The 17,427-nt window shown below is 38.2% G+C and overlaps 1 protein-coding gene across 1 annotated transcript in view; it reads left to right on the top strand.

Annotated features, from left to right (window-relative positions):
- The first annotated feature begins 308 nt into the window (after window positions 1–308).
- RNF145 (ring finger protein 145) overlaps window positions 309–17,427 on the top strand; it is a 57,937-nt gene continuing 40,818 nt past the window's right edge. The window contains exons 1-3 of the mRNA XM_027033326.2: window positions 309–443; window positions 5,847–6,049; window positions 15,201–15,309. Coding sequence (XP_026889127.1) covers window positions 5,866–6,049; window positions 15,201–15,309 — 293 coding nt within the window. The 5' untranslated portion in view covers window positions 309–443; window positions 5,847–5,865. The remainder of the gene's footprint in view (window positions 444–5,846; window positions 6,050–15,200; window positions 15,310–17,427) is intronic.

The following is a 17,427-nucleotide window of genomic DNA, read 5'->3' on the forward strand; positions in this document are numbered from 1 at the left end:
CGGGAACCACCCGGCCCATGCGATTGTGAGTGAGCGCAAGAGCGCGCGCGCGCGCGCGCGGGGGCGGGGGAGGGGCGCGGCGCGCGCAGGCGCAGAGAGCTAGAGCGGACCGCGGCCGCCGCAGAGCGCCGGGGGCGGGAGGAGCGAGCGCAGTAGGCCATGGCCGCCGTCGGCTGCTGAGGGGCTCGGCCCGCGAGACCTGCCGCCGCGGACGATGGTGACCGCACGGGTCGGGCCGCTGCCGCCGCCGCTGCCGCCGCCTCCCAAGACGCTGCAACCAAGGCCCGGCGCGGAGGAGCCGCCGCTGTGAGCCGCGCCGTCCCGGCCCCCGCCGCCGCCGCCCGAGAAGAACGGGAGGGCGGGCGAGAGAGCCGGGGAGTTGCGGAGCTCGCCTGCCCGCCGGCGGCGCCGCCGCCCTGCGGGGAGAGAGGCCACTGCCCGAGGTGACCGAGCCGTCCTCCCTGGCTGGCCTCTTCTCATCCAGGCTCCTCCGCCCCCTTCTCTTCCCACATCCTTCCTTCTCCCCTCCCCCACCCTTTTGCCGGCTTCTTCCTCTCCCCCCTCCTCCGCCCCTTCCTCGGTTCACCTCCCACCTTCTTCCCAGTCTCGGCGGCGTCCCCTCCCTCCTGACCACCTGCCCCTCTTGCAGACCTCTTGGCCCCCCACCAGCTCTCTCCGACTCTCTGCCCTCCCTTCCCACCCCCTTTCCCCGTACAGAGTCCCCTCCGCCAGCTCCAGGGCCTTGAGCGCCGCCTCCTTAATTGCCCACCCTCCCGGAGACATCCCTTACCTCCCCTGGCATTCCTAAGATGCTCTCTCTCTGAGCTTCTGCCCCATCGCATCCCTAGGACCCCCTTTCGAGGTCTTTTCTAAGCAGCTTCCTGAGCTGCCCCTTCTTGGTGCTCCTTTCCAGCCCCTTTTCTCTAGTTCCCACTTCCAACTTTCCCTCTTTTGCGTCTTTGTCCGCTTTGCTTCTGAGCTTCCCTCCCTCTTTCCTTTTGACTTATCCTTTAGTCTACGCAGCCCCAAACTCAGCCTCCTCTTTCCTTTCATGCGGTTTGAGGTTGTTTGGGGGTGCGGAAAGGCCTGCCAAGCCATTCTTCGAATGGGGGCCCATTTGCTCTGCATCCCATCTGTCCTTTTTCACTGTGAGAGCGTTCTCTATCCCTTCCTTTTTGTCCCCATCGCGTCCTCTCTCGGCTGCCATCCCTTCTCTACCCCACTCCTGTTTTGCTTTTCCCACTCAAGACCCTTGCTCTCCCTTTAGGAATGAGTCCCCTTTCTGCTTGGGGATGATGAACTTCGCCCGTGTCTTTCTTTGGAAGCTTTTCGGTGCGTGGCGCGGCGGAGCCAGCACCCTTGGCCAGACAAGAGGGGAGCTCCCTGGCACGGGCCTCTTTACTGGCAGAGTTTTTGCGAACGTAATCCCCTAGCCCCGCGGCGGCAGCGGCCCTGCTGCTGCTCTGCCTGCTTTGCAGCGAGCTGGGTTGGGGTTACTATAGTTCAAACGCGGCTGAGATCAGCAGGCGTGGAGGGCGGGGGAGGAGGTGCGGGGAGAGAGGAAGGGGGCTTTGCAGTGAGAAGGCATCAAAGATTAATGGATGGCTTTGCATCGCTGTCTGCAGTAAACAGGAAACTAGTTGGAAAGGAAAGGAGAGGATTGTGTGCCTTTTTATTTTTTAAAATGCGAACTGTGCTCTTCTACTGAATCTTGAATCATGCCCAAAGGATGAGCTGTCGGTGCTGCAGTCGTGACCCAGGCTGAGCGCCCAATGGCAGAGAGAGCAGTTTTTATTCCCTCTGTCTGGCTCCTTAAGAGTTGAAAGATGGTCCTGTTATTCAGAGTGGATTCTGTATCTTTGCCACTTTGGAGATGAGAAGCCACAGAATTGCTAGTAGTTTATGTGGAAACCAGGTACATACAAAGTTAGCTAGCAATAGTGTGGGAGGGGGGAGGACCAGCTATATTTAAAACGTGCCAATGCTTATGTAAGAGGTGCGTTCTCCTGGGTATCTCAGTTTTGGCTGAGTTTACTTATGATTTTAGGCTCTAGCTTTGCCCTATAACATTTTCAGGGGTTACCATCCTAATGTATGGACAGCCAGAAAATTTTTCTTGAGATTGGTTTTAGCAGATGGTAGAATTTTTTTTTTCCATTGGATTGGACAAAGAAAGGAGATTAATGGTGATTTATTTTTTTTCTTTCGAAGCGCAAGAAAGGTGTAGAAACTTTCAGCCTTAAATTATCTATCATACTGAATTTAAAATTGGGTCATATGATTTTCTCATTTATTATTTTTTATTTGCCTTTTTAAAAAGGGAGTTTATCTGCCTTTTTAAAAAGGAGATATGAATAGCCTTTTTTTTGGTAAGATCCCATTTTCCGTTTCTTTTTCTTAATTCTTTAACAGACGAGCTATTACTTTAAAAACATACATTTTCCATATTGTTCCGGATGATTTGTGTGATTTCTTCATAAAACAAAAATCAAAGTGTTTCCAGGAAGGTGTAGAATGAGACTGTGTTTCCTAACCCACAAATATGAATGGTGAGCTGTGCAACGTTATACTTGTACAGGACATTACTGTGTAAGTAGTGATTGCTGCTTCCAAGCCTGGGAAAGTCATCTAATGAAATCATTGTGGTTCTGCTTTTGGTTAGCTTTGTTGAGTTTTTGTTTTGTTTTGTTTTGTTTTGTTTTTTGCCATTTTTGGAAGGGATTTTTTTTTTAAGGTGTTTCACTGTGTAAAAACATCTCTAAGCTTGAGTCACATTTAGTTTACATTACTTGCTGAAACATTGTGTTGGCATATTACTTTCCCAGTTCTGTTAACATTTCAAGGAGGACATGTAAAAATCTTTCATGGAGGGGAAAATATGTGTAATTGAACATGACAGGAAATAACTTCAATATTTGGCCTTAGGAGTGTCATCTTTGTGTTCAGCTCCTTTACTTATTTTTGAGGATAATTTGGTATTATTATGATTTTAAGAGAATTTTAAGCTTCCTCTGACTTTGAATATACTCATTAGCTCTAATAATAAAGCTAGGAAAAAGATAAATTAGGCTTCAACCAAACATCTCATAGAAATACAATAATCTTTTTATGCCAGGGGAGAAAGCTCCATTTTTGCTTCATGCTTCTAATAGAGTGGCTTGGCAAATGTGAGTGACTTCAGTGATTTTAAACAAGATAAATGTTTCCACATTTTGTTTAGATGTTAATTTAGTGTGTGGTGCTGGAGTGTAGTGTGTGGTATTTGTGATGGTGATCACCCTATCATGTGGCACTTACACTTTAGAAATCACAAAGTTGGGCTGGGGATTTTGTGTGTGTGTGTCTTTCCACAGCTTTTGTGGGTAATATTTTAGATCTGGTTTTCCATGAATTTGTTTCCTCTATGTCCACATATAGGCCCAGCTTGCCAATGACTTGCTAAAATATAACTTACAGAAATAAATGGAATGTTTATAAGCAGTGGGGTTGTTATTAAGTGGGCATATTTCATTCTATACAAGGTCCTCCTTAATTCAGACATTTGGGTCTTGGATTTACTATGCAGTAGAATTTGGGGATCAGTCTCGGATATTCTGTATTGAGAGCTTTAGGAACTCAAGATTTCCCTTTTTCTATATGTGAGGCAGGAATAGTGGTTATTGAGAGGGAATTTGTACCATTATGCTAATGGCCCTCTTCTGTAATAGAGTTGAATCTCCAGAAGAATTAAGGAGATTTTTTTTCTTGTTAGTTGTTCATATCTTGATTTCATGTCGTGATGCAGGAGTGGTTATTGGTTTACTTAAAATTTTTTTTCTTTACCCCTTTGAGAGCTGCAATAAATGGTAAAAATGGGTACATGTAAAAACAGCAAAACATTAAAAAAGGAGGAAGGCTCTAACTCAGATGAAATAAATATGGACCACAAGTACTAACTTAGTAATAGTCCCTACAAAAGCAGTAGTGATTTATATTGGATTCTAGAATATGGAAAAAGTATATTCCATTATAGTATAAAGCCTGTCAGTGATACTGTTATCTTAGTCCATAATGATTTTCACACGGGACTGGTGTTTTGTGAGAAAAATCCATTGTTCGTGTACTGTGAAATAAACTCCCAACTGAGTTTGACTTTATCTGTTTGACCACCTTAGTAAGTAGTTATGTTCTATATATTTCCTTAAGTCATCTAGATAGCTTAGGCATATTATACTTTTTATAAAGAATTTCTTTTTTTAATCCCCAATAATGGGTATTCTACAACATTTGGCAAACAGACAAGGAAATAAAAGTCACCTTAGCCTTATTGTTGGAAGGATGTTAATGTGATATTTTGGTATTATTTCTTCTCAAGATTTTTTTTTCTCTCATGAGCTTTGAGAAATTGAAATTCCTGAATGGTGTAATTTGCACTAAATGTTGAGTAGAGTTTTTATTTTTCAGTGCTTTTTTTCCCCCCATAGGACACAACGGTTAGGTTTTAATTCTGACAATATTTATTTCTTATGTAGGAAAATTATTAAAGTGATCTTGTTCATTTAAAGTAATCAGAATTACAATACTTATTAATAAAAATGTTAATTGTGCATTCTTAGGATAACTTTTAAGTAATGGGAATGATTTATGATCATTCAGTGATTGATATAATGTATCAGTTTTTCAGTGATTGACAAACTTCTATTAATGGTTTGCCAAGTTGAGCTCTTTTTTTTTTTTTTTTAACTATCTGAGCTAGGAAGCTATGAAAATTAGAGGGTAAAATGGAAATACTGACAAATATTTAACCATAGCATAGTAATCTGTCACTGTAATTTTCTTCAGAAATAAATGTTTTCATTTGTCCTGTAATGTCTGAAATTACTGCCAAAGCTGGAAATGTGTTTAGCTTTCTCAGCAAAATTCTTAAAAGGATATTGTCAGAGCCAACAATCCAGAATTATCATTACTTTTAAAATTGTCTTTAACACACTTGTTTGCCTGATTCTCATAATTCCTTGGATTAATTTGCAGCACTATCATACAAAGCAGTGTTGCACAGAATTGTCCTTTTAAATAATAGATTGTCCTGGAGATCTTTCATTTCCTTTTTTTTTTTTTTTTTTTTTTTAATTCTATTCGTAGTACTCATCAACAGCTGAGCACAGACAGGGGCTGCAGACTCCATGTGCCAGCGTATCTGTATATCACAGGAAGAATTTGATGTTGCAATTGTTTCCCACTTTGAAGGCAGATTATGGGAATATCAAATGAAGAGTTTAATGATTCAAGGAAATAATATTGTGAACAATGTTTTATTTACCTGTATCGTGAGTTTCTCTGAATTGTATCTACATCATGTAAATTCAGTACTTCAATTTTGATTGCAAGTAATATAGAAAAGGATAAGTCTTTGAGATGCTGCAAACTAAATGTGTAGTTAGCAAATTTTTATTGAATAGCTTAGGCTTTTTTTTTTTTAATCAGTTAAATTTTGCTCTTTTTTAAGACCTACATAAATCTCACTTTTATAGGAGTGAATTTTTCCTTTCAAGTTAATTGGACAAAAGCTGTAGTATTATTAGGGTGTTTTGTTGCTAGTGCCTAGAGTTGGAGTTAAGCTTTTAAAAATAAAGTTTGAGGCCTTACCACTTATGCAGACTGGGAAGACCTGTAAGGAAGGGTCAGTGTGAAAACCCAATATAAAGATTGCTTCATGAAAGCCTAGAAGTAGTAGCTGTGGCTGAGGAGTTTTATACATTGTTATGTAGTGTTTGTATAGATATGGCAATCCATTAGATTCCTAAGAGGATATCTAAAAGCTGTTTGAAGTGACTTATTTTTTATATGTTGGATCTCCTGAATTTTAGGTCTGCTCCAAGAAAAAACATGGCTGCAAAGGAAAAACTGGAGGCAGTGTTAAATGTGGCCCTGAGGGTGCCAAGCATCATGCTGTTGGATGTCCTGTACAGATGGGATGTCAGCTCCTTCTTCCAGCAGATCCAAAGAAGTAGCCTCAGTAACAACCCGCTTTTCCAGTATAAGTATTTGGCTCTTAATATGCATTATGTAGGTAAGTGTCTATATCACCTTTGCTAATCTGTTAGTGAGCATTCTGATTTATATCTTTGTTAAGGTGATTTTGAATTTGAGTAAAATGAGGTTTGGTTACGTTGAAATGACAGTAATACAGTCATTGATGAATGTTTATGAATCTTGTTTGTAATATAATTTGTCTTACCATTGCGTATGAATTATTAGGGCTAGAGGAGAACAGACAGTTATGGGTTTATTTTACTGGATGACACTAGAAGGCAGAAGAAAGCATTTTAGATTTTAATATGATAAAATGTAAATGAGAACAAATTTTCCAGACATTTGGTCTGTTCTAATTTGTCTATTAAGGGTTTTGTTAGTAACAAAGAAGGGAGGCTTCCTAAATGCAATATTCTTTATTGTTCCAGAACATTAGTATCAGTGGAACATAAGGCATTTATTTCAGTTAAATGAAATGTTGGAAATGACATTTGTAATATTAAAAATATATATATTCCTTGAAATATAATTGGTATGATTTGGAGTTAGTGGTTAAAGTAATGTTGAGGTTAAAGAGGTAGAAGTCAAGAAATACAAGCAGGAAGGGCACCTGGCTGGCTCAGTCAGTAGCACATGCTACTCTTGATCTTGGGGTTGTAAGTTTGAGCCTCATGTTGGGTGCAGAGATTACTTAAAACAAAATCTCAAGGGGCACCTGGACTGGTTGGCTCACTCGATTAAGCCTCTGACTTTGGCTCAGGTCATGATCTCACAGTTCATGAATTTGAGCCCCATGTCGGGCTCTGTGCTGACAGCACGGAGCCTGGAACTTGTTTCCAGTTCTGTATCTCCCTGTCTCTTTGCCCCTCCCCTGCTCAAGCTCTGTCTCTCTGTCTCTCTCTCTCAAAAATAAACATTAAAAAAAAAAAAATTAGAATCTTAAAATAAGGAAAAGAATACAGGCAGGAAACAGGTAAAAATTCATCTAGTATGACAGTGATGATCCTTGATTTTTAGATTAATTTTTGGTTTATATGTAATCATAGCAATAATGTTTCATTTGGCATTACTATAACATAACTCAAGATGTGGTTTGATGATAGTGGTTTAATAATATTATTATTAGAGTTGTCCATCAAGAAGTATATATTTTATAGAATTGTGAAGGGTTTGTCCTGTCTCAGTGAGATTTATTTTTATCTATGGAAGGACTTTTTGGGTTCCAAAGCTCAGCCCTGAAAACCCCTTACATCTCTAAGAGATTCCCAAGTAAGCCATTGTGGGAAGAAGTATAGTAGAAAAGGCAGTGCACTAGAAGTAAAACATCTGGGTACAATAAATTTATCTCTCTTAGATGGCATTACCTTGGGAAATTCTTTGAAATGAGAATGTTCTTTTATGCTGCAAAGCACTGTAATTCTCAGCCCTTTACTAAAAGCTTTGTATGTTAGCCAATTCATGGAAAATAATTCCAATCTGTTGTAGAAGAACAATCGGTACTTGGCTTAGATTTTTAGCTTAATCAGCAGAATAATTCACACTGTGCTTTAAAAAATGTGCTTATCACATATATTATTTCTGAGTAGATTGAAATATTTATTTTAAAAACAGCTGCCTAATAATCAGAAACATTAATTTTAGAAGTTTTAGGGTTTTAATACAGTTGAAATTCATACTCTGGCTTATAACTTTGGGAATTCAACTGAGCCTTCTTAAATACACTTATTACATGCTATGGTAGAATTAACTCAGTGATTACATGAGTAGATAGTTACAGCTTGAGCAGTTTTTTGGTTAGAGTAACGTCTGGGTCAAAGTATTAAGGAGTGTTTACGTAATGTTCTAGTTTATAAACTTTCACCCTTAAATACATCTTTAAAATTCTTTTTAAAAATTAGTAATGTATTTATACATTTATTATATGTTAAAAAAATCAAAACATAGAAAATGTACAGTGAAAAGTATCATTCTTCTGTTTGCCAACTACTAAGTTCTCTTAAGCCCCAGCAAGTAGCTATTTTTATTAACTTGTGAAAAATTCTAGAGATATTTTTATGTATACATAAGTCAATTTAAAGATATATTGGTAAATAAACATAAATAAGTATAAATATATGTATGTTCTCTTTATACAGGTGATGGGATAATATACAGTGTTCTTTTTTTAAAATTTTTATTTAATTTTTAAATTTATATCCAAGTTAATTAGCATATAGTGCAACAATGATTTCAGAAGTAGATTTACAGTGTCTTGAACCTGTTGTTTGTTTTAACTTAATGATGTATCACAGAGCCATAACTACTGCTTTTAGATATTCATGAAATAAAGCTTTGTACTCTGTGTTTTTATGTTGACACTTCCTGTTCTGCCAAATTTTAAGATTCTGATTAAATGTTAAGGCCTCCTTCTCCCCCTAGGCCTCCTAATTCTGTTTCGTAGTGGTGTAGTATCCTTGTATGGCCATACCACAGAATTGATGCTCTATTGGTGAACACTTTAGTTTCGTCTGCTATTTCATTCAGTGTTGCACTAAATAATTTTATATAGCCATAATTTTGACAGATACAAATATAGCCTTGAGATAAATTGCTAGAAGTGAAGTTGCTGCGTTAAAGAGTATATATGTGTGTAATAATGGATCGATATTACTCTCTATGGGGTTTTACAGACAGTGGTTGAGAGTTCCTACAGTCTTACATCTTTATCAAAAACCATGTTATCAAATTCTTACATTTGGTTATTCCAGTACATGAAAAATGGATGTTTTTTAACATAAGTTTTAATTTGTATTTCTCTTACTGTGAGTGAGATTGTATTTATTCACATGTTGATGAAAAACGTGTGTTTCCTCTTCTGTGAGTTGTCAGATCATGTCCTTTGCCCACTTTTTTGTGGGATTTTAGCCTCTCCCCTCCCCCTTTTTTTTTCTCAAAGGCACAGGCAAGGCTTTATTGGGGCTACAGCTCTAGCTGAAGGGAGACACAGCACCAACAGAGAGTAGTTAGGCTGGCCTTCTCTGGATTTTAGCCTTTTCTTGCCAATTTGTGGGAGTTTGGTATACATTAGGGAAATTAACCCTTTATGATGAGTTAAAATTACTGTTTTCAGTTGTGCTTGTCTTGATTTTGGCTTATGATTTTTTTGACTTGCAGAATTTGTTTTTAATGAGATTGAATTTATTGTTTTTTCTTTTTTTTTAAGTTTATTTTTTATTGTTTGTATTTAAATTTTTTTTTCAATATATGAAATTTATTGTCAAATTGGTTTCCATACAACACCCAGTGCTCATCCCAAAAGGTGCCCTCCTCAATACCCATCACCCACCCTCCCCTCCCTCCCACCCCCCATCAACCCTCAGTTTGTTCTCACTTTTTAAGAGTCTCTTATGCTTTGGCTGTCTCCTACTCTAACCTCTTTTTTTTTTTTTTTCCTTCCCCTCCCCCATGGGTTTCTGTTAAGTTTCTCAGGATCCACATAAGAGTGAAACCATATGGTATCTGTCTTTCTCTGTATGGCTTATTTCACTTAGCATCACACTCTCCAGTTCCATCCACGTGGCTACAAAGGGCCATATTTCATTCTTTCTCATTGCCACGTAGTACTCCACTGTGTATGTAAACCACAATTTCTTTATCCATTCATCAGTTGATTGACATTTAGGCTCTTTCCATAATTTGGCTATTGTTGAGAGTGCTGCTATAAACATTGGGGTACAAGTGCCCCTATGCATCAGTACTCCTGTATCCCTTGGGTAAATTCCTAGCAGTGCTATTGCTGGGTCATAGGGTAGGTCTATTTTTAATTTTCTGAGGAACCTCCACACTGTTTTCCAGAGTGGCTGCACCAGTTTGCATTCCCACCAACAGTGCAAGAGGGTTCCCGTTTCTCCACATCCTCTCCAGCATCTATAGTCTCCTGATTTGTTCATTTTGGCCACTCTGACTGGCGTGAGGTGATATCTGAGTGTGGTTTTGATTTGTATTTCCCTGATGAGGAGCGACGTTGAGCATCTTTTCATGTGCCTGTTGGCCATCCGGATGTCTTCTTTAGAGAAGTGTCTATTCATGTTTTCTGCCCATTTCTTCACTGGGTTATTTGTTTTTCGGGTGTGGAGTTTGGTGAGCTCTTTATAGATTTTGGATACTAGCCCTTTGTCCGATATGTCATTTGCAAATATCTTTTCCCATTCCGTTGGTTGCCTTTTAGTTTTGTTGGTTGTTTCCTTTGCTGTGCAGAAGCTTTTTATCTTCATAAGGTCCCAGTAGTTTATCTTTGCTTTTAATTCCCTTGCCTTTGGGGATGTGTTGAGTAAGAGATTGCTACGACTGAGGTCAGAGAGTTATTTATTTATTTTGAGAGAGAGAGAGAGAGAGAGAATGAGCTGGGGAGGGGTAGAGATTGAAGGGGACAGAGGATCCAAAGCGAGCTCTGTGCTGACAGCAGAGAGTCCAGTGTGGGGCTTGAACTTGTGAACTGTGAGATCATGACCTGAGCCGAAGTGGGGCGCTTAACCAACTGAGCCACCCAGACACCCCTATTGTTTTTTCTTTTAGAACTTAGAATTTTGACTCAATTAGAAAAGGCTTCTCTATCATATTTTACTCCATTATTTTTATTTCATTTTTTACATTTACATCTTTGCTCCACTTAGGATTTATCTGCATGTACAGTGTGTTGTAGGTATAATTTTTTCCCCTAGATAACTATCTGGTGGTTTCCATGTATTTATTAAATAGTTCATCTTTTCCTGGCTAATCATTATATACTAAGTTCTCCCATATATTTGGTTCCATTTCTGATATTTATTCCTGTTTTTTAAGTGTGTGGTCATAATGAATATTTAGACTATATTGTACTGTCTAGACTTAGTCCTTTCATTGTTTTTTATTTATCCCTCAGAGTTTTTCTGATATTGTTGGCTATACGAACTTTAGATACTTAGTTTAAGATGAAGTGGTAGCTTAAAGATGTTAACTCTTCTCTATGTATGAACACAGAAAGCCTCCCTATGTTCCAGGTTTCTTTTGAGTCCTGGAGTGTTTTAAAGTTTTTATTATATAGGTCTTGGGCATTTATTGTTCAGTTCATTCCTAGGTATTTTGTCTCTTTTATTGATATTGTGAGCCCCCTTTTATATCCTTTATTATTAAGAGCTTAAACTTAAAAATCAAGGTAGGGAATGGTAAAGTTCATGTTTATGGAATATAATTGTACCTTCAAATTGAGAAGCTTTCCAGGGTGGGTTTTGTCTGAGAATAGCAAAAAGAAGTGATTGTCTAAATATAATTGGAATGCTAATTATAGAACTGTTTTGCGAAGTATAGGTTATAAAAGGGGAAATAGAAGTAATATTGAAAAGTTATAGTGGGGGAATTTGTGAAAAGACCTGAATACATATATTAGGTATTCATAATTTGGTAGGTAGTGATAGGTCAGTGAGGAATTTAGAGCAGGTGAACTGCACTTAAGAAGATTGACTAGGCAGTGTTCTACAGGCCACTGGATTGGGGAGGGGAGAAACCAAGGGTAAGAAGACCAGTTTGGATTTTAGGCAAGAGGTAATGAGAGCCAGAATTAGCCTTGTAAAAGGTGGAAAGCAAAGACTGGCTATGAGAACAATTCCATTGAAATTGCAATCACTAAAATCATTAGTGACCTAAAATGTAAAACTCAGGCTTCATTTGTGTTGTCATTCTGCAGACAATCTCATATTTATGGAATTGTTGACTGCTTCCTCTTAGCAGTGTTTCTGGATTCTTCTAACTTTCTGACCATTCCTTCTGACTCTTTTGCTGTGTATTTTCTTTAGACTTATTAAGTGTTGATACAGCCTAGAATTTGTGTTTAATTTTCATCTTTTGTTGTTTGTGTGATCTCATATAGTTTTGGCTGCAAATCCCTATCTCCAATTTCCGTTGCTTTTTTGACCACTGTAGTCTGGGGTTAGTGTTCTTTCCTCTGATCTCATGGCACCCAGTTCATAACCTCTCCCATAGCACTTACTATGCTACATTCCAAGGATCCTTAGGCTCATCTATCTTCCTAACTAGATTGTGAGCTCCTTGAAGGTAGGAATGGGGTTATTCCTAGCGCTTAGCTAGTGCCTGGTACTGAATGGATTTCTAACTATTGTTAGACATGACCACCTAAGTATTCTGTAGACCCTTCGGTTTATGGTCATGAACTCATCATCTATACCTCAAACCTCCTCCTTCTCATGTTTCCTATCTTAATGGTAAAGTTGTGATTATCTTGATTATCCAAGCTAGAAACATCAGAACCATTTTCACTTCCTTGTTCTCCACTCATAGATCACTATTAAGACTTCTTTAAATATGTTTCTCATAGGTGACCCTGCCAACTCCATACCAAAGCTGCTGATTTATTCTAGGTCCTCATTTTTCCCCTCACTACTAAAATAACCTTTAAATAGCAGAAATCCCTGCATTTTGTTAGGAACATTCATTAATGTTATTTTAGGTAGGTCATCATTTTTCAATGCTGCATGTCTTGCATTTTAATTAAAAATTATTATTGGGTTATCTTCATCATCATCAGTTGAGTTTGTTGTGATAGTTTAGAGTAAATAGTGATGCATATTTGCATGGGCAATAGTTTTGGCTTGTATTTTTCAAATAATTAGATTATATACATGTTATAATTTAGATAAATTATTCATACTGTTCTTGCTTTAGCAGTATTCATAATTGCTTAAGATTCTTGTGTGACACTTTTTGTTATCACTGAGTTATTTTTCCACTGCAGTGTGAAAAAGGAGGGGGATAATTGGGCCATAGGGTTTTTGTTGTTTTGTTTTTTGTTTTCTTACCTCACTTAAAAGTGTATCTAAAGGATTTGAGAACTGTTGGCCCAGTCTAAACTCTTTAGTAGTGTATACAAGGCTTTATATTGAAGTGTTAGCCACCAGTTCTATCAGCATCATCTCCCAGTACTTTTTTATTTACACCAAATTTTAGTCTAGCCTACAGAGTTTATGGTCTCCTGAAAACATCCTTTTTTTTTTTTTATGGTTTTCATGCCTGCTATTCTCTTTTCCTAAAATGTTTTTCTTTTTCTTAGCCTGATAAATTCACTGTTCTCAGTCCAGGTCAAGCTTAATCACTTAATAATAGCCCTTCTAATATTTGTATATTACAGCACCAATATTGTATCATACTTTTGTCCATGTTTTTTCACTAGACTATGATTACTTTATTGTTTGGATCTTTCATGTCTAGAAATGCATATGGTTCACACTTTATATGTAATAATTGGTTGAGTGGATAATTGAAAGAATGAATAAAATCAATATGTTTAGTCTAGAGGATTTGACAGCTATTTTATGAGATGTGCACAAAAAGGGAAAGATAGGAATATCTGGAAAGGAAAATGATAGTTCATTAAAAGAGAACTTATGGAGAGTTTTCATGCAGTAGATTGAATAGAAAATCCTCAGTCACAAACACTAAACATGCTTGCTAAATATAATAAACATCCTTTTTAAATACCTCTAAAGTCCTTTGAGATAGGGATTAAAAAATAAATTGGGGAAATTATTTTAAGAAATTAAAAGTTAGTAGAAATACTTCTGTCTAGTTTCTGCTGGATTGTTCTTAAAGTTAGGATATGTGGGAAATCTGAATTCTACCTCTTTAGTCCTAGCATAGTGCTCCTGTCTCCTTAGCTTTAAGCATGAGAGGTGCATTGGGTACTAAGAAGGGTTATCTGTACCGTAATAAAGACTCGCTAATAAATGGAAAATAGTTATGGAAGAGTAGACAAGAACCAGATAGTGCAAGACCTAGACTGTCAGACTGAGAAGTTAAGAACTTTTGAAGGTTTTTAAGCAAGAGATTTGTCTAGATGAAGGTGATGGTTTTGTACTGAAGTGTAGGATCAATGAGGATGGAAAGAGACTGAAAGAAGAATAGCTATTAGTATGCTATTATATTGAGAGTGGACTGGGATATGGGGCATAGGGACTGGAAAGGAAGGGTGACATGAGACACTTAACTGGGAAAGACTCAGCAGGACTTGGTGATGACGGAAAGATGACTCAGGTTTGAGTCCGAGTGAATGGGATTTAGGGGAGAAAGAGGGTGAGCCAGCCTGTTGAGGGAGGAGGATGGGTGCTCAGTTTGTACTTGTATATGAGAACATTTAAGTGGATTATATCCCAGGCATCGTGAGATATGATATATCTGCTTAGAATAAGAAATGATTGCTTTTTTTTTTTTTTTTTGGCATATGCAGTAGGTAGGTTCTCAGTAACTTTGTTGATAACATACATTTAGAATGGTATATTTGAAGCAGCAACATAAATTGCTTGAGCTAAATACTTTGTAGGGGAAAAAGCAGTTTAGGGACTAAATTTCCTTTGTTCATTTGAGGGGGTAAAAAGCAGCGGGGGAATTTGGAGGTTATAAGGAAATCCATGCCACAGAGCCAGTTTTGAGGGTGGTTGCCGGGACAAGGATAAGCAGGGTGTTTTAGGTTTGACAAGTAGGCAGTTGTTGACTTCTGAGTTTTTTTTTAGAATAGAAGGGCAAAGAGGGTTCATAGAGCATTTATAGATTGTAGACGATTAAGAGGAAATAATGGAGTGTTAGAGAATGGAGGCATTAGTACAGATAGTTTACAACATTTGTCAGTGGAATGAGAAAAATAGATAATATCGTGAAGAGAAGTTTCTCAAGATTGGAAGAAGAGCCCTGTATGTCCTTTGAAGAGAAAAGTGAACACTGGTGTTAGGGGGATGATTGAAGATGTAGGAGATTAGGAATTAGAAAAATAAGATCTTGAGTCAAGTGGAAGAGGCAGCTTTAGAGAGGGACATTAAGCAGTGTTTCCTCTGGGATGAGAGGATGAGAGAATTGGTGTAGAACAAGTAAGTTGACATCAAGGAAAGGTAGATAATGAGAGGAGTGCTGTTGTACCTTTGTGTGGTATACTTGATTGTAAAGCAGAGAAGGCTACAAAAAAAAGTGAAAAATGCTTTGTTTTCAACAAAAAGTCCATAGTGATTTTTACTGTATTAAACTTACTTTGGTATGAAGTAAAAAACCTGGAAGTTGTTGAAACTTAATTGGAAAGTAATTGACTTCAGGTTCTTTTTATTAGTATAATTAATTGGAAGACTAAATTAGAATTATATTTTATTTATAATCTCTCTTTATTTCTACTACAGGTTATATTTTAAGTGTTGTGCTACTAACCTTGCCCAGACAGCATCTGGTTCAGCTTTACCTGTATTTTTTGACTGCCCTCCTCCTCTATGCTGGCCATCAAATCTCCAGGTAAGAATGTGACCTTGTTTTTGAAATGTATGACCAAATATGGTTTTTCATTACCAATAAAATATTTTTCATGAACACTGTTAATAAACTGAGGCTTTGCTAAGTTCCAGAACAGGGTTTTTAATATTTGTTTTTTAAGTAAATATTATTTTATAGAAATAATAGCTGGGGTTATGCCTCAAATTTTATTTCTGCGTTTAAAAACCTTAATATGAGGGTTGCCTGGGTGGCTCAGTCGGTTGAGTGTCTGACTTAGGCTCAGGTCACGATCTCATGGTTCATGGGTTCGAGCCCCACATCGGGCTCTGTGCTGACATCTCAGAGACTGGAGCCTGCCTCAGATTCTGTGTCTCCCTCTCTCTCTGCCCCTCCCCTGTTCGTGCTTTGTCTCTCTCTCAGAAATAAACAAACATTAAGAAAAATTAAAAAAAAAAAAAACAATCAATATGAAATGGACCTTAAGATTATGTTTACAGAGATACTCATGAGCTTTTCTATATCACCTAAGACAAGAATTTCCAAAGATAGGCTGTAGAATATTTTAACAATTATAGACTTGATTATTTTCATCATTTTAGGGAATCAAGTTTATGATGCAGGAGAATCGGCATGAGATGCGACCACCTATATAGTGGATGATTTGTATAAATTATCTGATGAGGTTCATGGTATAGCTCAGAACTTCTTCATCTTTAGCAATATTGTGTTTGTCTGGGTCTGCTAGTCCTAAATTTTAAGACTCTGGTCTGCCGATGAAAATGAACTTCCTACTTTGGAATGGAATGTTAAAATACAGGTGAACCAAAAGCCACACAGTAAATGTAATGGTGGGGGTATAAATAAATTCGGAGGGTATGATTTCTTTTGTTATGATTGAAATGTATAACCAAAATTAAATATACTCCCAATCCTAAGAAGAGGGACAGTTACTTTGCATATATAATAAGAAGTAGTTGTCTAGAAGTCTGAAACGCAGATTTTGGTGTTAGCTTGAAAATCTTAGAAATAGCATTTTTATATTACTAGAATTGAATGGTTGACTTGGAAACTTTTTTACTCTCATAAAATAATACTGTTCATTGGAGATGAGTTTTGGGAAATACAGAAAATTTAAAGGTAGTAACAATTACGTACTGTAATCATACCACCCAGAGATAAACCTGTTAAAATCTGGCATTTCCTTCCAATTTTCTTAATACCTTCTAGTTTTTACCACTTTTGTGGATATGAAAAGAATGAAAATAGCAATAGTCCTGGACTCTTGGCCCCTCTTGTTGAAGCAGGACTTTTATCCTCCTTAAAATTTCATCTGGTTATTTCTCAAAGGACCCAAAGCGTTTTGCAGAAACTCCCATCTTCTCACATTTCTCTCCTCAGTTCCTGTCTGGTCAGTTTTCTCTGGTACCTGGAAGGTGATGTTTTACTCTCTAACTGCCATTATCCTTGCCCAGGGTATGTCCTTGGATGTCAGTTACAAAACTGGACCTATTGGAGTAGTACTGCATTTCTTGTAATCCTAACAGTGGTTCAAGTTGAGCTGTGTTTTACTCCTAAAGTGAAGACATGAGTTTTCTAATTTTGTGTCACACAAGTATGTCCCTGTGTCTTGGACTCCTTCATGGGAACATGAATTAGATTCGTAGCATCTTTATTCACATAGCCAAGAAGAGGAGTCCAGTGGCCAGTACCAACACAGACAACAGAATGTACTTCCAATCCATTACCACCAGCCCCAAACCCTGACACAGTCTGTTCCTGTGGCCTTACCCAGGACATCTCTGAATCTGAGCTCAAGTTCAAGGTAGAGACACTTCTCTATCTTTATTCCCTTTTTTTTTTTTTCCTGGAGAGAGAAAGAGGGCACAAGTGAGCGAGGGGCAGAGAGAGAATCCCACAAGAGGGAGAGAGAGAGAGAGAGAAGAGGGGCTCACCTGAAGCAGGGCTTGTGCTCACCTGATGCAGGGCTTGTGCTCACCTGATGCAGGGCTTGAGCTCAGGTGATGTGGGACTCAAATACACAAACCTTGAGATCATGATCTGAGCCGAAGTCAGATGCTTAATGGCTGACCCACTCAGGTGCCCTGTCTTTATTCATTTTTAAGCAAAAATTGTGTCTGT

This window comes from Acinonyx jubatus, chromosome A1 (assembly GCF_027475565.1).
Source record: "Acinonyx jubatus isolate Ajub_Pintada_27869175 chromosome A1, VMU_Ajub_asm_v1.0, whole genome shotgun sequence".
Lineage (NCBI taxonomy): Eukaryota > Metazoa > Chordata > Mammalia > Carnivora > Felidae > Acinonyx > Acinonyx jubatus.